The following is a 23799-nucleotide window of genomic DNA, read 5'->3' on the forward strand; positions in this document are numbered from 1 at the left end:
AGTTGGGGATCATGGTGATGGTGCTGGGCGTCATCAGGGGTATGTCGTCGGGCGAGCGGCGCAGCGTGAGTGTATAGTCGGGCGGGCAGGTGAGGCGCAGCGTGTCGTGGGTCTGCAGCGCCTCGCACTCGTGGTGATGCTCGTGCTCCAGCTGCTGCTGCTGCTTCATCTGCAGAGACATCAGCTCCTCGCTCTGCAGGTGGGCCACGTCATTGGCGGTGGAGGGCGTGTTGGCTGGTGCGGAGTTGCGCTGTGGGGTGGGGACCCGCCGGTTGGAGTCGTGCCTCCGCTTGTCTTTCTTGTAGTAGAGTGCAGCGAAGGCGAGGATGTTCAGAAAGAGCAGGGATGCTCCCACTGCGATGGTGACACTGAGCTCGGTGGAGTAGTCCCTCTTGGTCTCGATCACCACAGTCGACTCATCGGTCAGGTCGCCACTCTTGCGCTGGTCAGTGGTCTGTTTGGTGTTGGCAGGTGGGACCCCCGGGTGGCGGGTAGTGGATGGCCAGTTGTTTTTGCCAGGGAAGCGTTTGGTGTAAGGGTAAGGGGTGGTATCCTGTGGAGGTATTTTGGTGGTGGTGGATACGTATTGAAAAAATTCATTTATGTTGTGGAGATGAGGAACTAGCTCTAACCAGAAAGCCACCTTGGTAGCGCGGTAGTGGTCTCGGACTCGAGGTTTGAGGCCAATGTGAAGGTAGAGCTGGTCTTTGGGGTTGTACTTGGTCCAGGCTACCTCCTCAAATCGGTTGGGCTTTGTGTGGATGAACTTTGTATCCTGTGGAACCGGTTGATTGGGATCCCTGAAAGACGAAAATAGAAGGAAGAAGAGATGAAAATCAAGGAGATGTAATCAAAGTACCAAACTATTTTCTATGGAGCTGTATACAGGACTGAATCATGAATATGGCACATCCGTCCAAATCCATTATAACACAGCAAGAATGAATAAATGGCACATACAATAACAGGAACCATTCTTAATATAACATTCACCTTCATCACCATTTAAAACAAAATGACCACCTTTTAAACAGGTTAATGTGAATGTGTAGACGCCTTTGCATTTTAAAGCAGCGTGATTCATTGGGTTGGATCCATTTACCAGTAATTTGACACTTCCACATGAGTCATTATTTCAAAAAGTCAAAGCCTTTCTTCTGTTTTTCTGCTCCCTCTGTTCAAAGCTAATGCGTTTCGAGGTGACTCTGAATTTGAAGGCCCGAGTTGACAAAATGTTCTGTGTCCTTTATACACCAATGACACATTTCCAGGTCTGTTGTCACATTTTCTTTATATTCAATCTCACCCGGGATGTTACTTCTCTGTAGTCTGGAATAGAGCTTCCTCTCTAGTGACTTTGTGGGAGCGATTTCATTAACTTTGGAGAGGTGAGGGGGAGTGAAGGCTAGACAACAACCTTGGAGCTGACACACTGGAGTGTTTGTGTAGCTGTGTGTGTTGGTGGGTTGGTGTGTGTGTTGGAGGGGTATATCTGAATACTCAAGAGGAGGGAGTATTGAATCATGCATTGCATTTTGGGGGCCACAGAGGAGCACTGATGAACTCCTGCCTATGTATAAGCAACAGACAGTGAGGGTGTGTTTGTGTTGACTGGTTACAGATAGATGTGTGTGTGTGTGTGTGTATGTAGGAGTGTGGGCACTGTGCAGTCTATGTGTGGCACCATGGGTGTGTTATGGATGTGCAATTCCACCTCCTCTTCATTCAAATGAGTACAATATATTAAATGCAAAGTGTTACTGTGAGAAGGTCTGAATGCTAATGTTGCTAATGCACCGTATAGCTGTCTCCCCAAAGTCCATAGTACAAACTATTTCTATGCATGATTTCAATCTGTATTGACATTGGAAAAGTAGCAAAATGAAGTTTACTCAAAAGGTCAGTAGTCAGGCTAAAACTCTTCATTAGTGGATGTGCTGTTGACGGCCACGTTTGTCCTACAATGCACTTTGCAAAAGAAAACGTAATTGAGGATGATGGCGGTAAAACAGCTCCAGGAACATCCCATAAAATAACAAAGAGCTATTACATGTTGGATCTGCGCGTTTGTGCAGTTTAATAGCTTCAATGACATTTCAAAGTTGTAGTTTGATCGATGGTGCACGTTTAACAGAGTTAAGTATGTTCATTTATTTCATACCAACTGCAAAATCGGCACATGTAGATGAGTATGGATATTATATTTACTGTATATGCAGTATTGTGACAGAATATATGAGCCTGTATGGAAGTTCAGAGCTGCATATGAATTTAATTATTTTAACACATTGGAATTCAATTTCAGTGTGATCACACTTTTTGGTCCATATTTGTAAAGGGAAAATAAAATGGGACTAGCTTTAAGTGGGCGGGGCTGTGAAGTTACCTGATACCTACCTTTACTCTAGCCCTAAAACTGAGCCTACAGTGAACCTAAGACTGAGCCTACAGTGAGCCTAAGACTGAGCCTACAGTGAACCTAAACCTGAGCCTACAGTGAGCCTAAGACTGAGCGTTCACCGCGCCGCAAAAACGCGTCCAACGCGCCGCACCATCGCAAAATTGCAGCGCGCCAGTCTCATTGCGTCTGTGCATAGACTTTGTATGTAATCTCGACGCGCGTCAAAAAATCGACGCGTCCGGTGTGAACGCACCTTAAGACTGAGCCTACAGTGAGCCTAAGACTGAGCCTACAGTGAGCCTAAGACTGAGCCTACAGTGAACCTAAGACTGAGCCTACAGTGAGCCTAAGACTGAGCCTACAGTGAACCTAAACCTGAGCCTACAGTGAACCTAAGACTGAGCCTACAGTGAGCCTAAGACTGAGCCTACAGTGAACCTAAGACTGAGCCTACAGTGAACCTAAGACTGAGCCTACAGTGAGCCTAAGACTGAGCCTACAGTGAGCCTAAGACTGAGCCTACAGTGAGCCTAAGACTGAGCCTACAGTGAGCCTAAGACTGAGCCTACAGTGAGCCTAAGACTGAGCCTACAGTGAACCTAAGACTGAGCCTACAGTGAGCCTAAGACTGAGCCTACAGTGAACCTAAGACTGAGCCTACAGTGAGCCTAAGAATGAGCCTACAGTGAACCTAAGACTGAGCCTACAGTGAACCTAAGACTGAGACTACAGTGAGCCTAAGACTGAGCCTACAGTGAGCCTAAGACTGAGCCTACAGTGAGCCTAAGACTGAGTCTACAGTGAGCCTAAGACTGAGTCTACAGTGAACCTAAGACTGAGCCTACAGTGAAGTTGGCTTCGGGGAGTTGCTTCATGTTTGAGAAGGATTACCTGTCAGGCTGAAACAGCAGATTCATATATCAGCCTACGTTCTGAGCCAAACCATTGGTTTTCTTTCAGGATAATACCCGGAGTAAGTCAACGCATTGAGTAAGAGGCAGCAGCTGAGTTCAGATTCCTCTAGTGTCATCACTGACACTTACAGGATCAATTTGGTTGGTGCGGTTGCTTTGAAAAGATCTTAACTTGGCACAAACTAGGAGCAATAGAGCTGGGAGGCAAAGAGCTGGGAGGCAAAGAGCTCTGAGACAGAGTAATCACAGCTTCTGGAAGTTTGTTCCACTGATCGTGCACAAAGGAGGGGAGTACATTTGGAAACACAACAGACCTCCAGATCTGTGTGTTCCTCTTTTTATTTAACCATTTCAAGCCTGTTTTAAAAGTATATGGATGGATATTTGGAAATGGGCACAAACAGTGACACATCATGTGTTTACATCATCACTCACGTTGTTGCCAAGGGGACTGATCTGTTAAAAGGTAGGGCAAACACACTGTAAGTCCAAATGTACACAGCTTGTACACAGGTTGTACTCTGCCATCATGCAAGGTCTGCCCTCCAACTGGTGGCTACATATGGAACTATGCATAAGGCTCAGCTAGCATGTGGTGGGCCTGTCATCTCAGTGCCAACATATGCTGCAGCAATATGCGACAACTGAATTTGCTCGGGAAAAGAAAAGACAACGTTTGGGACTTTCGGTGCTCATTGAACTGGAAAATACCTGTTTTGCGTGCATATGTTTCCATCGCGCATCTAATCTGTTGATAATAGCAGGGACTCTTGCCATAGGTGGATATACTAAATCTGTACTCCTCTCAGTCAGGTGTATGAAAGCAGACATTTCACAGTCACAATACGTGTCAGCAGAGTGGTGGAACAGATGCTGTCATGTACTTATGTATCCAGTGTTGCCATTTACTGTCTGCCACCAGAGCAGCTTTAAATGAAAAGGTTGCATGACTTTTTCCATCATAAACATACATAGTAATAGAGCGCTTCTCTTAGCTTCATCAATTCATTTTAGTCTATGAAAAGACAATGACCAATGGTCGTAACAAGTCTTTAGAGCCTAAAGCTCAAATTGCTTATGTATTTTGTCGGCCCAACAACTATAGCCGTGCCCGTTCAGCTGATTGTTGGCCTCTGCTGGTGCTGCTGCTTGCAGCTTCCGCAAGAAACGCTCATCCGAACAACTTCACACTTGACGCTGCGCTTCCTTGGTTAGTCAGCGATTCACCCGCCTCGTGTGAAGTCGATCGTTGGGAGACTTTTAGTCCCTCTTATAGATCAAGCTTAAGAATTGCTGGCTTCTACACTTCCCGTGATGCATATCAACACATTTTCTGTTAGAACCTTCTTTCTGGTAAACACACATATTTAAAAAATCCCTGAGCTGAGTTCATAACGAAGGCTTTCTCTGATAAATGGGTAAACTTCATTGATGTAACAGTTGTGACATGAATATTTTACTGCACAATAAATACTTAAATAAAAGCCCTGTATTTCAAAACTTTAAGTTAAGTATTAAAAATGTACCTGTCGTATTTTCACATACTATAAAAGGTACTTTTAAATAAATAAAGGATCGGAGTATTTCTTCCACCACTAGTCTTCAAGCCCAAAATGACCCTCTGTGTGCAGCAGCAGAGGGGTGGAGTACACAGCAGACGCTGACGTGACTGTAAAGCGCTGAGTGTAGCACGGGTAATGCTGTGCTTCCTGCGGTGCTGGTAGTCCGAGGTAACCAGCCATGAGCAGCAACTGTCTGGGTCCCTGTGTCTCCTAGTCTGGCTGCTCTGCGACAGTCAATAGAAGCACGTGTATGGCCTTTTGAGAGAGTCACTGTGTGTCGTTGAGTAGTGACTGTACATAGTCGTAGTCGCGCTGTTTATTGGCGTCAACGCTTACTGTTCGTGAGCCCTAAATCTCCAGTTAAGCTCTAAATATTGGCCCATGTGTGATGATTACTGCCATAGAAGAGGAATACATCTTTGCCAGTGTTTGTTGGGGGAGTCAACGTAAGAGATAAACATCAGAGTCTCGCCTTTTTACTTCATGGGCTGGAGAATTCTGCTCATTCAACTTGAATCCAAGTTGTCCAAGAGACACGTACAAGCTTGTTTTGTGATAACAAATCACCTGTATTCAAATCATATGCATTTGCAAAGCTTGTTGGTAATAAAGCCTCGGCTGTGAGAAAATGTTGCTGACTGTTAAGTAGCTGGATGGTATAAAGTACAAAAATACTTTATACAGCTGGAGGCTGAAGACAGGATGTAAAAAGCTGCAGTGCTGTGAACAGCAAGACTGTATTTTGTAGTTGAACTGTCCATGTGCAGAGTTTGAGCGAGAGTGTGCCATTGTGCCAATGTTCCCTTTAAAATGGTTAAAACTGTGCCCCATAGAAACCAGAACGGATCAATGCTGTTCCATCATTGATCCGTTCTGATCACTCACTCCAGAGTCACTCACTCTGCTCTGATGTTAGACTTGTTTTGACACTTCAAGTTAGCTGACGCTAGCAGTAAACAATAGTCTAAATATCTCAGCTATACCTTCAGTATATCCAAAGACTATTGTAACCCATGTGCCTCATTAGGGACACTTTTGGCTTTTGAAGTTTTTTTGGCGGTTAATAGCATATTACAATATATAATAGGGACAATGGTGTGATTTTTGCATTCCATTTCAATAATACACATAATTATTATCAATGAATTAGTTTTATTTTTGTGTCTGGTCATTTACATGACTCCAATGGAATAATTCAAATACATACCATCTATATATAACGTCTAACACATATTATATGAGCTTTAAACATCACTGAGCCTGAGAGCTGTCAACAGGATCATTTAATCAGGCTTCATTATTAGAAGTGACGTACCAGACGTGTGCCATTACTACCAAGAGGAGGTGACTAGATAGCAGTCGTCATTCGACAGTACCACTTATGAACGTTATATTAGAATAATGAATTAATTAAGGTATCCCAGTTGTGAAATGATCAACACCAAATGTGAGTCATTGTAAAGTTGTCTGGTTTTCTAGATACACATGAACTGACTACAAGTAAATCAGTTACGTCCTGATGAAAGGGTTTTCTGTCAGGGTTTAAAGGCCAAAAACAACAATGGGGGATGGACCCAAATGCAGGGAGATACAGTCAAACAGAGGGTTGAATTATGGTGGCTTTAATGAACAAGAAAAGTTCAACACAAAACTGTAGAGCGGGGAAGTCCAAAAATGTAGAACTAAAAAAGTCCAAGAAAATACAACCACGAAACAGGAAACGAAGAGCGGGGATCAAATCAGGGATATACCAGGAGTCAAAGTCCAAAACAAACAGGGAACAGACAAGGAACCATCACAAACAAACCAACAAAGAGGGGGCCACACAGGGTTTAAATACACAAGGAAGGTGCAGGTGATGGGACACAGCAGGGTTCAATTAAGGGTGGGGCAGACAATCACCAAGGCAGGAAACAGACAAGGACAGGAAGTGAAGTCAACACAGGACACAAGAGGCAGGGGAAGTCAAAATGAAACGGAAGGAAGAACTTAACAAAAATCCAAAAGCGTGATAGTTTTCTCTCACTTCCATTCGTCTCCCTATAGAAGGGGTCCAGAATCCTGGCTCCGATACTGCACATACGGAATCGCTTCAACGCATTTGGGATGATGCTGTCAGTCACCCATACCAGCCCAGTCTCAAGTCAGTCCGTGAAATAGTCACCAAATCCACTGATAATGTGATTCCTTTCATTCTGAAAAGTCAGCCTGTGGTGAAGTCCATGTCCAACTGCTCCTCTTGGACCAGCAGAACCAGAACCTGATGCAGCAGTTTGAGAAACTCAACAGCATGCGGGTCAGCTGATCCAGCAGCTTGCAGCATTCAGCTTGCAGCTGGCAAAAGCTGAAGCTTCCACAAGCCGAGTGTAGTGTAGGGAGGAGAGCATGCAAGAGGGAATGGCAGGTATGACAGCTAGAACTGCTGATCAGAAGAAATAAACGAGGTGATCACCAGATTAGGACAGGAATTATGGCTCCAACCTGTAAACGCTGGTCCAACATCCATAAGGAGGACTTTCTCAACCAGAGTGAATAGGAGTGGAGGAGGATTTGTGGCAGTCTGCGAGACAAGCTGGATCAAGAATTATATATATATATATATATATATATACAGCACAACATGGCGGACACAGCTGTGCCAAAATCTGATGGAAAAGATCAGTTTTTCGCCCATAAAATCATCAAAACGTAAGTTGTTTTTTTACCCAATATTTTTTGTCGTGACCTGTGGCTGATATTGGCATGTATCCCCATAACTTTTGAACGGTTTGAAAGAGAGTCATTTCGAAAACGATACGCAAAGCGGGGTCGAAGCACGGTCCTCTGGATGTGCTCATCCGCCAAAATGGCTCTGTGCTTTCTCGTCAGAGACCTCTCTATCAGAGAGTATAGTACTGCAGTTTGTTGCCCAAAGAAACGTGGTTTCGTGGTAAAACTTGTAGTATTCTTCTAGATATGATCTTAGTTCATGTATAATTGTGTTTTGCAGTGTGTAAAATGGCTCCTGTGGTTGTTTCGCCCAGAATGTCTTTGTTACACAGGTATTTTTTTTTCTTTTTTATCTGTATTGCAAAAGTGAATTGTACACAAGTACACCACCCCCCTACCCCCCTCTAGCCCCCTTTAAAGGGGGCTCTCGTGTACAAGAGGTAGGTCATTTCATTGTATAAGATTGGAGTTAGTGGGTGTGCACTCCAAAGACCTGGTGGGTTCAGTCAGCTGTTAGCTCGACCCAAAGCCTCTTTCCTTTCCCTTTAACAAAGATATTTAGCTTTTCATTCAACGAACAGCTGACAAATTATACAGACAAAGGTGTAACATGAGACAAGTGAAACAGACGTCATGATTTTGAATCGTATTATTGCAAGAGGGAATATTATTTGATGTTTGTGTGTGAAAGTGAGTTGTGATCATAATAAAGATTACTTCTGAGCAGATTATGGATGTTTACTCTCGATGGATTGCGTTAAGAGTAAGATGGATTCCAGCAGTGTGTGTTTGACTAAGTGATGACTGCACGAAGAAGGGGTGAAGTTGTAGATGCACAAAAGTGAATGATAAGGGTGATGTGTCTCATGTATTGCAGGAATAAAATCTCACACGAATGGTAGGGCATCAAAACTCAAGAAAGCACTCACCCTGTTTTAGCGAAGTTAGTCCAGTAGGTCATGACGACGGCGCTCAGCATCACGTCGTTCTTGGAGAAGTTGCAGTTGAAGAGATCCGTGGGGCCGATCATGGGGATTCCAAACACGTACGGTACTTCGTCACCATGAGCCGAGTCGGCCCAGCTGGGCTTCATGTCGCTCTGACAGTGGTGGTAGAAAGCATAGAAGTAGGTGGGTGAGCCGTACTGGGCGTGGAGGTCGGCTGTGGCCACTGCCGGGGCCACCCACTGGTGGTCGGTGAACAGAGCCACCAGGGTCTTGCGCCGGGTCTCTGGGTTCTCCTTGTCCGCCCAGTCCGTGTACATAAATTTGATGGTCTCGCGCAGAGTGTCCTTGCCCTCCGGGTAGCCGTAGAGATGGTCCACAAAGTCGGACACAGCAAAGTCAAAATCATTGGCAGACACCCCGTCCTCGCTGTCCACGATGCCGTCCACGAACTTAAACCCCTCACCCTGATTGACCCCCAGCATGATGTCGTAGTTGAGGAACTCGCCTTGCTCCATTAGGATCTGCGGATCATCTGGGATGACGTCGCCGTCAATCACAGGCCCGAAGGCGATGTGGTATTTTGCAGGCGTGATGTACTGCTCGATCAGCTCCTTGTAGTTCTTGTTCTGCAGGCACTCCACCAGGTCGATGGTGTCCAGCATGTTGCAGCCCACCTTCTCAGCCAGGGCTCGCGTGTACTTGGCAGGCTGGTAGTTGACTGCCCAGCTGGACAGTGCTGTGCCACTCTGGATGATAGCTTTCTGGAACAGATCTGAGATTGGAGCTGGTATTAGTAAAACACACCCATGAACAAAAGCATGGGAATGGGCATATGTGATTTAGTGTTTCATCTTGATGTTTTCAAAAAGACGTAAAGAAGTTTTTTTTTGGTTATTATGAATTGTACTATTTTTTTTTCCTCTCAGCCGCTGTGTTGGATTGACAGTTAAGCCCTGACAGGCTGAGTCCTGGCAGGGAACCAGAGAGACGCAGTAAACAAAGTAGCGCTGTAGCTTTACAAGCAATCGGCAGACTGTGTTTTGTTAGCAGTGCTGTTGAAGAGTAACGTGCATCTAAAGTGACACATTTGATATTTGCAGGTATGTTTTAAGCTATTTAATGTGCTATGGCTGACTATCTAATTAGTAGAAATATCCTGCAATCGGATGTCAGCAGTGCCCTTTTCGCTGGCGGACGTCTCCGGTTCTTGTTTGTCTCAGCAGCTGTCTGCTGTTTGTCAGTATGAATGCCTGCCTGGTAACATTACTGCTGTATGCAAAGACCGTTCAAAATGAATTGATTTAGGCTGTATGGAAACAAACAAAAAGCAACCAGTTCATATGACAAGGTATGATCATGGAGTTGTCCCGTTAATCTTTAAATACCACGATACAAGCAGTAGGATAGAGAAGTCTTGAGCTCTCTCGCCTGTCACACCGGCATCTAAACATTTCAAGGCAAATAAAAGGATGATTCAGAATCTTGATGTTACATCTTTGTGTCTCTAATGAACAACGCAGAGCATAACATATATTTGCTGTGTGTATAGCAACAACACCGTCGGCAGATTTCACATCCTGGAATATTGGTAGCACAGCTTCACAGACTGCCAATCAGCAAGTAGGCCACAATGCACTAGGAACGCTGGAGTTGTGTGTTTTTGTTTTGTTTTCGCAGAGTTCTTTTTATACTCATGCAAACACACAGCGGTGGTGACTCAACCAGGCCGACTTGAAAAGTATGTTTGGAGCACACGGCAGACATTTCCCACAAGGCCTGGTTAGCAGTGTACAAGCTTTTACTGCTGCCACTGTTAGTCTAATGTGCAAGATCAGTTAAGCTTACAGTCAAAAATGAACTACAAAACTCGACATGGGTGACTGAGTAATGATCTTGGTATGTTGCTGATGCACAAGCTCCATGTTACAGGAACAAACGCACAAAGAAGCATCACCAAGAAGGCTTGGCAGGGCATGGCGTGTTTGTCGACTCTCTCTGCTGTGATTGATGCCCATCAGAACATGAGGACTTTAATCTAAATGTAAAGTACGACACTCATATTCCCTCAAGTCCACCATGAAGAAAAATGAAACAGACCTTCTGCAACAAGCAGCAAGGTGGGAAGGTGCAATTTTCATTTCAAAAACCCTGTATTAGTCACACACAGCGAAGGAAACGGCCTGAGAACTACAACTGCACTGTTTGAGGTACAATCCTCCAAATCCTCCTTTCTTCTCTGACAGATGGGTCCGGCAATTCCAACCGTTGCATGCAAGTTGCAACTAATCATTTGTGAAAGCCAGAAAGGGAGCAACCTTGTGACTCTTCTATTTCAAATGTCCATTAATAATACATGTAATAAAGATGCAAATACAGTATAATAATTCAGAATCTATCCTCCATCAGCTAATGCTTTCAGACTGAGGTAGGGTACACACTTCAATGAATACATACTTTAGTTGTGGTCTCGTGTGTCAAATATGATGTCATGAAGCTATTTTAATAACTGATTCGGTGCATTCTTCTTGCTACGAAAGGGATGTTTTCTTTTGGTGCTTGTGGTCGTGCAGTGTTTCATGAAGATGAGCAGAAATCATTCAGGAAGACTCTGTTCTTATTCTTTAGTCTCTCTCTCTCTCTCTCTCTCTCTTTAGAAAATCAGGTCATTAGATTTTATCTTGAGTTGCTAAATTGGGTTTTTGCCAGAAAGGGTTTACTTCTTGCGTATATTTCATGTCAATTTTCCATTTAACACTTCTTGTGCACGAGGAGAAATGTCTTCCTGATAGTGATACTGAAATTAAGCAAATTATTATCTATTAATTATTATTAATTAGTAGTAGTCTCAGTAGTCTCATGCACTACGACTAATATATCGTGACAGTTTGAGCAAATATGACAACAAGTTATTTTAGTTTTAGTGAGTTTTATTTGTGCAAGGTTACCTGCTGAACCAGAGGTCCCTGTGGACATGTTCGTGTGAGGCCCATGTATTAAAGCACCCGTAGATACACCTTTATAGCAGAAATGAGAAAATTATGAAAATCCTGTTTGAGTGCGAGCACATCTCTGTGTGGTTACGCATGCCTGTGAGCAAGCATACGTACCTTCTGAGTAATGTGAGAGGGTGAGCAGGCTGACGCACGATGCTCCGGCGCCAGAGCCAAAAATGGTCACCCGCTTTGGGTCTCCTTTGAAGGCCTGGATGTTTTCTTTGATCCACCTGAGAGCCTGGATTTGATCCAGCAGGCCGTAGTTGCCCTTGGCCGCCTGGTCTCCTGTGCTTAGAAACCCTGGATGGGAGAAAAAACAACAAATTTCAACCTGACTTCGAAAGGTTTTTGACATGAATTGAATCAGGATTGAGAGTTCAAAATATGAATCTTCACGTCTTAAATCTTACAAACATGTACCCTTCGCTGTGAGTTAAATTGGTGAAATTAAGAAGGGGCTTCAGCTCTCATCTGAATTCATCTGAAGGGACTTCAGTATTTTATGAAAATAGCAGGTTGTTCTCTCAGTGTTGATTAGCTTTAGCAGAGGTCTTCAACAGGGGGTCCGCGGAGGTACTGCAGTGGGTCCGCGAAATTTTTAGTGAGACAATTTTAAAAAAAAAGAAGAAAAAAAAGAAAAATCTCTAAACATGAATCTGTCCATGATTTTAATAGTTTAGTGTTGTATGAAATATAACAGGTATGTTTATGCATGGCAGTGGTACTCATAGGCCATCAGTCATTTTTCGTTTCCACGTTTAAAATGAAAACATCAATTTGAACAGCTTGTATGCATGATTATCATGCAATTAACAGACAATGTTGATATTGGCATTGGTATCAGCTGACAAGGTGTGTTTATAAAAGGCAGTAGTACGGCCTCCCTACTCACTGTACCTTGCACATGTTTAAAATAAAAAGATGAATATATGAACCTGTGTATGATTTGAATAGCTTAGTATTGAATGCACAATAAAGAGGTATACATGGTACTAGGCCCATTTAATATAAAACACAATTTGATACAATATATATAGTCGGGGGTCCCTGCTCCATCTCTCTATCAGTTTGGGGGTCCTTGGCCTGAAAAACGTTGAAGACCCCTGAGCTTTAGTATTGCATTAGAGTTGTACTGAGCTAAACATGTATTTTTCACTGAGCTTTTTGAGTGAGTTCTGACCAATACAAAGTGTCTGTGTTGCCAATACTTTTAAAATGGATAAAGCCTGCTTGAGAACGACGTCATGTGCATGTTAATAACAATTGTGTGTGTTTGAAAGTCTGAAACATCTTCTGAAACACACCAATGAGCATCACTGCTGCACTGGGTGACCATGAACTGAATGCCACGTACACCATACTGCTGCTAGAAATAAACACCAGACACTAGAGCACAAAATATGAAGTAATCCGCTGTTGAAAATAGTCCCCAACAAATGCACAATGTATTTTTCTTCGAGTGACAATTTCTAAAAACTACAGGGACCTGCTGTTTAGGGTAATTAATGAGCCTCTTTTAACAATGAAACTATTATTCGTGAGCTGTTACATTTTCAGTACAACCAAAGGACTTGGTGCTGAGAGCCACACAGACAGAGCATCCTGTGTAGACACACTGAAGCTGCTCTGCTGATACTTGCTACTCGTTGCTACGCCTCCTGTTTAGACACCATCCATCCTGCAAAATAAGCCAAAGAGGTATTATTGTCTCCAATAACTGTATTCTTTCTCCCATCGATAATCTGTCAACACTACAATAATGACCCTGTTTGTAAGTCATTCAACATTGAGATCTGCTGCCTCAAGTGCCAACATACAAATAGTCAAGTATGCAAAGGCCTTTGAATTCACCCATGGCTCCAGAAATGGTTGGCCAATAGGGATGCCTCCCAGTCAAGTGCCAGACCAACCAGCCTGGCAGCGGGTTTCACATCCGAAACTTGTTGACAAATTAGCAAATGCGCCTAAACCCATTAAGTGGCCTTGTAAATGCTGCCGCGACGGGAACTGGTGGCTCCTCTCTTGCCAGGCCTATGAGCTCGGCGGCCAAGCCTGGCAGCGACAGCCTCTCTCTGCGAGCTGACCAAGACCGAGGCAGTGTAAGTGACAAATGGGATGAGGACTGCTTGGTAAGAAAGGGGGGAAAAGAGGAGAGGTAGCCTGTGGGTCCTTGACAGAGAACAGATCCGGTTTGTCATGGTGAGGTGGAGGGGATGACAGAGAGGAAAGGAGGGAGGATTACAAGGCCTATGGCAGCCTCGTACACCCTGTAGGATGACCACAGGCCCTGCCCCTGCTTTCTCCTCCCCTCCTCACCCCTCCAGGCCCTCTCATTTCTCTTCGGTTGGGTTGGGCTGGGGCATTAACCCCTCACCTCCCCTATTTGTATTCATTCTGCCTTGACAGGGGCTAGGAGCTAAGTACAGAGGGACACAGCTAAAATGTTTGAAGAAGACCGGGGCAGGAGGTCTAACGTGTGGTCAAACTGATTCATTTTTAACCTATTTTATGTGGAGCAGTGACTGAAGCAATACCTTTGCTTGATTTGGGCATATCTAACATGTCTAACACAAGAAGCTGACTTTCCAATGAGAAAGATTACTCACTTCAAACATAGACTCTGGCATCATTCACTCACCCATCCATGCATCTTACCTCCAAACCCTTCTTTCAATGACCAACTAGATTATGAGGTGTGATCCATCATTTTCAGAGCTTGACCACATGCTTAGGACTAAAAGTCAGGATATCTCGATCTCAAGTTTGAACAATTTTGAAGAATTATTCCATTAATCTTCTCCTATGAGTCCCTCAACTTTTACTCCTAACCCCCATAAATGCCAACATGCAAAACCAATATCACAAATGTGAATCCTTTCTGTTTAGTTACCAAATTGGCAGTAAAGCTCCAATAAGGTCAGTACAAAATGCTCATGCATCAATTAAGTATTCATAATAATAGCCCAAACTAAACATTGTCAACGTCAGTATTCAGACAGAGCATCATTCCTCCAAACCTGCAAACCCTACTGGATAAAGTTCAACATCTGTGTGATCAAATTGAACAAGTTAATGAAATGCTGGCGTTTTGGAATACAAGTGATTTTCACCTGACAACAGAAATGAGTTTCCAGAGCCAGGTATGAGCCCAGTCCATTCCATTCGGAGCAGCTAAAGCTAAACTGACTTAATCTGCACAAAACATCTCAGTTGAAATTGAAAATTAGTTTTCCCAAGTGCTGAAAATACCATCAGCGTGTTATCTAAATGCCACAGCGTGTTTTTGTACACAGTTTAATGTTAAAAAGTAGCAGCGTCAGATGACGGCAGAGCAGTGCGAGTGGCACAAATGACACAGTGTGAAATGGCACGGTGAGCCGGCAGAATGCCAAGTGCTTAAGCTTAGAGCACAAAATGTTCATAGGCAAGAGAGCCTTATGAGTCAATGCATTTATTTTACATCACTCACGCTGGAGATGGAGAAATGTCTCATTAACCCTTTAACAGCACACAAACATGTGGGCTGTTATTGTTGGAATGCTGTTAAGCATTCCAACATCTTTATTCAACTTATATTTCTTCCGTCCCACCTCTTCTTCTCCTTCATATTTTAAGCTACAGAAACCACTATTAAAATGTTCAGCTCTTTCACCAGAGGGGTGCTATGACTTTTCATATGTCTAACCTTTAAACTTTTTGAATTATTAAGCTTTTTATTTTCAATGGGATCTCTATGGAGAATATTTTCAAATGGCTTCGGGCACACAGGTGTTCGCCATTGAGCCAATTAGTGATGTTGATGAACACACAGACTCACAGACACACGCACACATACACTCCTCTCCCTCTCTCTCTCTGTGTCTCATACAGTCATTCAGGTCTTAGGGATCTTTAGAGGTCTTTCCCCCTCCTCCACCCCCCCCCCCACACACACACACGCCATTTCAAAATAAAAGCCCCACAGAATGAATCCTAACTGAAATGCTTGTGATGAGCCTGTCATTTAATAACCTCTGTTTATGTGTGTCATACATTATGATTATGTCTCCTCTCCCCCCCACCCAGCACCACCCTTTCAAAATAAAAGCCCCATGGATTAACTGTATTTAAACAAGCTCAAAATTAGGCTTTTTTGTTAAAAAAATGAATGCTCTTACTAATACTGCGACAACTACTACTGCTGCTAATATAGTATTACGACTACTACTTCTACGATAACTTTTGCTGTTGCTACTATTACTACTACTGCTACTGCTATTACTGCCACCATCAATATTATTACTACCACTACTGCTATTACTACCACTACTACTATTACTTATACGACAACTGCTACTACTACTACTGCTATTCATGCTACTAAAAGTAGTAATACTACTACAGCTATTAGTACGACTGCTACTAGTACTACTACTACTGCTACATCTTCTACTGCCATTACTATTACTGTTACTACTACTACTACTACTGTGATATTAAATAGTACTACTGTGATATTAAATACTACGACCAATACTACAGCTATTACTATGACTACTGATACTACGTCTTCTACTACTTCTTCTAATTACTAATACTTCTACTTCTACTACTACAAATATCACCACTGATGAATTTTTTTAAGCCACAGAAACTGTTCAAATATCAAAATGTTCAGCTCTTTCAGGAGAGGGGTGATATGACTTTTCATATTTGTAATCTTTAAACTTTTTGAATTATTAAGCTTTTTGCAATTTGTTTTTGAATTGGATATCTATTTTCAGCAATGTTTTTGCGATTAATTTCAGTTTTCAGCATTCCAACGCATTTTCAGCAGGAAATGCTTTTTCTAGTTTTCTTTTATGTTCTTGTAGATTTAGAATACTATGCTCCATTTATCTTAGCATACGCCACACATATCATATTGATCATCAAATCATGACACGACCGACACTTTAAATACATAAATAGTATTATTTTTGTCTATGTGTAACACCCGTCCCATGTAGCTATATAATATTATGTGAATCTGCTAGGTTGTAGTAGTACTATGGGCGGGGTCCTGGGTAAAGTTTTAATCGTAATGGTGCGATTACCTGTTCTTATACATGAATATACTTATTCTTACAACTTTTGTTCCTTTATTGTGAAAACTAAAATAACTGGCGGTGCCTCCAATAGAATTAAGTAAATAAAAGGTCTGTGCCTCTTATTAAGTCCTTTTATCTTGTGTTTTAAGTGTATTTTACCCCTTTTAACCAGCTCTTATCAAAACATGAATGTGATTGACTTTAACACATCAAATATACTTCAAAGGCATTAGAAAAACAGTTTGGCATTTATTACATGCGGTCATCAATATACTGTGCACTCAGTCCCCCACACACACACAATCTGAATAATCAGAAAAACCCTCGTTGCAGGCCTGAGTCGTGGTTTGGGAGCGTAGAGGCCTAAAAACTGTGATGGCCGCTTCACTTGTTCACACAAGCAATAAACAAAAAAGCACGTGCACGTTTGTCAGTACTCACGAATCCAAGGCATATTCAGAGGGGAAAGTGAGGGGAAGCTGGGTAATGGATGGCAGGCAGGGCGCAGAAGAAACAGCAGCAACAGTCTACAGCAGCTCACGTGGGAAACAGTTCTCCATAGTGGTCCCAAGGAGCTTTCCCGATCCTCACTTACAGTCGCAAACGTCCATCTCCTCTTGTAGATCACAACAGTTCAAACCCTAGGATAACTGGTCGTCAGCCATCAAGTTATGAACATTATTGATCTCTTACTGTTCAGTTATAATTCACTTCTGCCTCTCTAACACACTGAGCCTGGCCACACACGACTAAGCCCCACCCCTCTACCTGAGAATGGGCTTGGATTGGCTGATAGTTTCAGGACAAGCCAATTAAACAAAGACAAAACAAAGATTGACATATAATACTGCTGTACAAGTTAGGTTGTTAGGGGAGCACAAAAGTGATGAATCATGTACATATCATATCAATCAAACTATACTCATTTGCATGAACTGTAACCTTTGAACTGTAAAGATTATGAGTCTCTTATTGATATACATTTGTATCCACCCATATCTAATTTTATCCATACTTTTAACTTGGTTTTTAGAAAACTATTTACATCCTGATGTTTTTAGCCAGGGCTACATGTGTAATCATACAAATTATAGTCAGTGGCCCCAGCCGGCTTTAGCATCAGTTTTGAACCCATTGAGTTTCTGACTAAAGGACGGGGTCAGTTTCCTCTCGTAATATGCATGTATTTTCAAAATAAACTTCCATGTTTTTTGAAAACAGGTTTCTGCTACATTCATACAGTCTTTTCAAAATAAATGTACTTCCATACAAAACCTAGTTTCTGCACCTTACATGCATAGCATGTATTTTCAAAATAAACATCTGTGTTTACTGAAAACATACAGGTTCCTGGTCTTCACATTCATTGTCTTTTCAAAATAAATGTACTTCACAAAACCTAGAGTTTCTGCTACTTATATGCATACAGTGTCTTTTCAAAATAAACATATGTGTTCACATGAAACATGCAGGTACCGCTTGCTACATATATACAGTGTCTTTTCAAAATAAACTTCTGTGTCCAAGGAAAACATACCGTTTCCTCTCTTTACATGCTTTGTGTCTGTCAAATTAAACTCCTATGTTCACAGGAAACATACAGGTTCCTGCTCGTTACATGTCTTTTCAAAACTTCCAATTTAGGACAACTTAGTTTTTATGTTTACTCTAACCAAACTACATAATTAGGTTTTGGAAACAAACCACTTGGTTCGGCTTCAGAAAAGATTGGGTTTGGGTTCAAATAAGTATGTTTGTTAGGAAGAACTACGCTGTTAGGCAAAACTACAGTGCAACAACTCAACATTCACTTGGGTTTACATGGGACACAAACAGCTGTTTCCTGGGTGAAAGTCCTGCGTTTGTTGACCCATACATCCTCTCCAACCCGCTGTGCTTGGACGTTCGACTAGTTTAGCTAAGTCAGTTGAATAATGGTGTGGATTGGTTTACATCAAAGTTAGTTGCAAGCCTCATAGAGGGTGCCTCAGTGCTTCGAGATCAGACGACGTGGGGCATTGCCCAAGCTGCGTTACTTGACCTGTTACACATTACAGATAATACTATTTTACATTTGACACAACATGTAACAGCACAACTTACTTGGACACTTTTGTCAACATGACGAACAGTTACTCAAGAAACAATTCCTAGACTGTTCCTAACTCTGACAACAAGACCCTCCACTAAAAGTGAAACGCAGTCTTGTGGTTTTGGACTGCAGCACAACCTTGGGTGATTTTATAGGGTTATGGACGCACTTTTCTGGTCCGCAGCACTCTGCTCTGATATGACACATCATCATCTGGGCATAAAAGCTCAAACAAACACCCAGAGAGTCCACTTTAAATGGCAGATTAATTGTAAGTGGAGCAGACAAAAGCCTTTTGGTTGTCATAGCAAACATAAAATGACACCAGCAAATAATCTGCACACATTCACTCCATCTATCACTCTAGTGCAGCAGGAAGGAAAACAAGCAGAGGTCCTTCATCATTGTGTCCGGTGGAGAGAGGCAGAGCACGCTGACAACATGACCGTAATAGTGCTTGATTGTGCTCCCTGTCCAGAAGATAATCTCTCCCGCAGCTCCCACATGAAAAGTTAATTATCAAAGGAAATGGTGGGAAGGGAATGGTTCGGGATAAACTCAACAAGGTCAGCTCAGCTCAGCCATAGCCACACTTAAAACTAGTGTCTGTCAGACACGAAGTGGCCCACCAGCCCGGGTCAGCCCGGCTTCAAGCTCAATCACTGGGACGAGGGAATGTGAAGAGAAGGCAATCACAGCCTGGCGTTTTCTCGCAGCTGAGGTCTGTAATTAGGCTGAGGCATTAAAGCCCACATGGGGCCCGCCTGGTGTTAAACATAACCTCCCCCGACTGACAGTGCGGCAGAGCAACAAACACAGCACAGCTGTCACAGGGCGACAGCCCACGCCGCTGCATTTGAGGTTCACATCATGTGGAAGATTTTAGATGACAGCGGAGCAATGAGTCACACTAAGAGCGACATAATGAGAATGACTGAAAAAGACAAATGTGGACATTCCTCTCCAACTTCTGTTTTTTTCACTTAAGCTGCAGATTAGCTGTGGTTGGCTGGGCGGCGTCCTGTCTCCGCAGACTGGACAGATTTGAGGGTATTTTAGAGGATGACACCAGTGTCATCTTTTTCCAATCATCATTAACACCTGAGAAAAGAAGTGAAATGTATTTGCCGGTTAGACGGCAGCAGGTTCTCCTTCCCTCCCAAAGCCCCTTTTAAAGGAGCTCACAGAGACGCAGTGCTGCCTCGACTGCCATCAATCATGTTCAACAACACGTGCTCTGCAGTTTTGTCTTGCTGTGACTTTATTACGCAGCTAATTATCAGTTTAATGGGACTATTTTAACTTTCTTTTCCCCATTACTGTGCAGAGTTACTTACTTCTGGTGGTAGTGAGGAGCAGAACACAGCTAAAGGCATTAGTGGGAGGTGAAAACACAGTGGTCTCCTCATTCTATTCAATCTATAGAAATGCAGTGACTCATAAAGTCATGTATGGAAAATAATACAATACTTATGATGCATCAGTACTGATATTCTCTCATAAAACATCGATATGTCGTCTGTGTTTCTGAAGAAGGGAAAGGCGTTCCTGTGCTTCCTTAAATATTCTCAGATAAGACTTTCTTCTTCACTTGACCTTATAATTTCAACCCTTTGTGACTCTTTGTGACAATCTATAAAGTTTTCACAGTAACAATCATTTAAACTCCATCTAAATAGTAGAGACACAGTAGAAACACTGTCACCTGGAGGTATTTGGACCTGTTGCATTGTGGCAAAAACCTGGTTCAACTTTGGCACTTTTTGTTTGTTTGCTGGGGCTCGGCTCCCTTACAGCTCCAACGCGTTGGCATCATTAAAAGTGTCGTATTCTCTCTAATAGAAGCTTCCTTCTTTCTCCAGCTGTTGTCATGTTGTTGTTGTCTGAACCATATCTGAACTAGCCGAAGACATTCACCTCTTCTTTAAAGGTGATGCCCTTTAGTCTGCTGCAATCTAAGGACTTGTGGGAAATAAAGTTTGTTGACAGCTAAAAACTGCAATGCCGAATAAACACCAATATGAAATCGTTGTTTTCAAACATTGCCCATCTGTATCTGGACATCTGGAGTGAAACACCCAGCATGCTGTTGTGTTCCATTGCTGGAGTTTTAGTAATTGGTCACTTTTGCAAATGTGTGTGATTATCAATTCTGGAAAAAAAACCAGAAGTATTGAAGTGATGATTTTTAATTCAAATGAACAATGATCTTCTGTCTCCATGGTCTGTCTTTCCACAATGGTCTACAGGCTGAATCAGCTTTTAGAACAATACAGACTTGACCTCTTTGTTTAGTACAGCCCTGCTCTCTATATTAGTAAAAACATCAGATACAGTGTTCTCTGACATGTTTAAATGGAACCTTGACAATGACGAAAGCTGCTGACGTTTGCTTGTGATTGTCACAAACACATTGATGGGTTGAGATTCTTCGTGGGCTTTGATGGTGACAGACAAGAAGAAAGAAATACTCTAAGGTCACCGCAGACCGAGTTTGAAGAGCTTAACAAACAGGAAGCCGAGGAGACTGAAAGCAAAGACTGAGTGCAACAGTACGGCTTTGATAACAGCTTGAATGGACTCAATCAACAAAGCTCCGCCATGCTGCGAATTATTATTGCATTCAATACCAGTCACACACAGATGTTGCCCAACTTAATCATCCGGGGGCATTGTTTGAAGTAGATAATATAATCAATCTGTTATCTGGGTCTTTAACTCTGTGATGAGATGCGACTTCTCTCCCGACAACAAGTCTTCTCCTTGTGGTTGACTGAGACACTGAGAGATGTTTGTCTCACAGCATCAAAGGAAACAACACACTGATCTAGGACGAGCCAGTTCATCTATATATGTACTCTGTGTCTGTGCGATGGCTGACAGTATCACAGGCTGGTGGTATGAGGGCTGCTCTTACATCACGTACCGACAGCTCTCTCAAATCCAGATGAGATGCAGCTGGTCACCATGAAGGCACCGCTGGAGTCTGAGCTGATGGAGTTTCTGGTGAATCTGCATGCTTTTGTCAGATTTGCACCAATGACTTGCATTAAGAATGATTCAGAAATAGACAATCTCCTCGGTGATGGTGTTGTTTGCTTATGTAGGTCGTATATACGCTTCAGTGTTTAATTGAGACTGAGTCGTAACCATCACACGTTCCTCACAGTGACTTTAAGCAAAGGTACCAGAGTAAAAATGACATAATGCCATTCAGTATAAATACAATAGTATTAGCATACTGTTACTTAAGTATCAAACTTGAAAGTGTGAATAATTCAGAGTGTAATATTATTACATTTTTCCAGCGCTAACGAAGTGCTTTAGCAGCAGCAGCAGCAGCTGTGGACACAAAGTGACAGTACAGCTACAGGAATGGTAGGTGACATCAAAGAATGAGCAGAACACTGACGGCTCGACAGCACCGCCACGATCAAAAGGATGCATTGCATAATGCATATATGTTGCAACGGCAGACTCAAGCTGGCTGCTTGAACTCCTTCAGGCAGCAATTCAAAAGCTGTTCTTCACAGATCATGTGTAGACTCGTACAATTTAAAAACTATGAACTTCGACTGTGAAATAGGGCTTCCTCTGAACTGTAAGACAAAAGTAAAGCAACATGAAATGAACACGGCTGATTACCAACTTGACAAACCAGACATCTGTCCCAGGGGGTCCAGAATCTCCAGGTTGTCCATGTGACTTCGTTGTTAATACATTCATCACAAGTTACTTTAGTAATATGCACTATTGGTGCAAAATCATTGCCGTTTCAGTGTAAAAGTATACTTCAGGGATTTAGTGTTGCTCCTCCATAAAGTATTTTTAAAATGAACATGTACAGACGTCCTGACTTTTAGTTCCTCCTATGAGTCAAGCTGCAAAAATGATGGATCCTACATTACCCATAATCCAACTTGATAGCATCTTTTCAAAAGACAGTCTGCCAGATGAACATCCACATCTTTCAAACTCCACACTCTCTGTTCTGACACATTGGCTCTGTCTTCTATTTACAGTCTGTATGTGGAGGCGTTCAGGGTTCCACAGTACATTTTAGCCCCAAAGCTGAAGATGGAAAAATGTTACTATAAATAATACTATACCGTACTTGAGCATCTGGCGTTCACATGCTAAATGTATAGTTAGGAAATGTGGAAATTGGACTTAACTTGTTTTTATCTTCTATAATAAACAGGATGCAACACTGTGAAGTAGTTGGAAAGAGCATTTTATCGGTTGTGATGATAAACAGTTTTCCTGTTTCCTGTCTTTATGCTAAGCTAGGCTAAACACGTCCTGGGTCTCTGACAGCGATGGAATTGATATTGATCTCCTCATCCGACTCAGGGTAAGATGGCAATCAGGCACATTTCCAAACATGTGAGAGTGTTCCCTTCAAATTCAAACTGGGCAGGTGAAGAGAAATCTGATCTTCTCTGCGTGTACAACAGCTGCATTTTAATTGCATGTGCAAATATAATCCTGCTCCCTGGAGCGCAACACTGAGCCCTTTTTGTTTTTAATGTGACCAAGATTCAGAAGAGATTTGGATGAGAGCTTCACTATTCGGGAGCATGTCGACATGGATTCTATGCATGGACACATGAGGTCATTCAGCTGGTGGAGTGGTTTCTGTGTCCACTGCACTGCGACCTTTGATTTAAAGGGACAGTTCACCACAATAAATGTGTTTTATCTTACCTGTAGTGTTATTTATTGTCTAGGCTGTTACGGGACGAGATGGCACTCAGTGTGTGGTTCTCAAAGTGCTTAAAAAAGTACATTTGAAAAGCTCCTCAGCAGAGTCTGTTTCCAGAAATCATGACCCGGCGGCTTGTTGTGAGCAGGTAGACGTTCCTACGGCCGATATCGCCAAAACTCGGGCAACTCGCACTTAAACGATGTAGATTGATAAATAGCAGAACAGGTGCTTCAATTATGAGAAATTAAAGATGATTGAAATTCCCATCTTAATGTTCTCAGCCCATACACACTCTATAGAAAGACTTGAATTAATCTCCAGGTTACAAGCTCTCAGATGATGTAGATCTATTCTATGTAGCATGTACTGCTTATTCCCCTAAAGATAACCTGCCCCCCCCCCCC

General features: G+C 42.6%; 1 protein-coding gene across 3 annotated transcripts in view; it reads right to left on the minus strand.

Annotated features, from left to right (window-relative positions):
• nlgn4xa (neuroligin 4 X-linked a) overlaps nucleotides 1-23799 on the minus strand; it is a gene marked incomplete at its 3' end in the record, with an annotated part of 95223 nt that overhangs the window by 98 nt on the left and 71326 nt on the right. For 2 of the 3 annotated variants that reach the window (XM_079296385.1, XM_079296386.1), the window contains 3 exons: nucleotides 11641-11826; nucleotides 8516-9305; nucleotides 1-800 (listed from right to left, as the gene is read on the minus strand). The exon at nucleotides 1-800 is cut by the window's left edge and continues 98 nt beyond it. In XM_079296385.1, the coding sequence (XP_079152511.1) occupies nucleotides 1-800; nucleotides 8516-9305; nucleotides 11641-11826 (1776 nt within the window). Of the gene's footprint in view, nucleotides 801-8515; nucleotides 9318-11640; nucleotides 11827-23799 lie in introns of all 3 variants that reach the window. The other variant, XM_079296387.1, reaches the window with a different exon arrangement.

Source organism: Melanostigma gelatinosum (assembly GCF_949748355.1).
Source record: "Melanostigma gelatinosum genome assembly, chromosome: 24".
NCBI lineage: Eukaryota > Metazoa > Chordata > Actinopteri > Perciformes > Zoarcidae > Melanostigma > Melanostigma gelatinosum.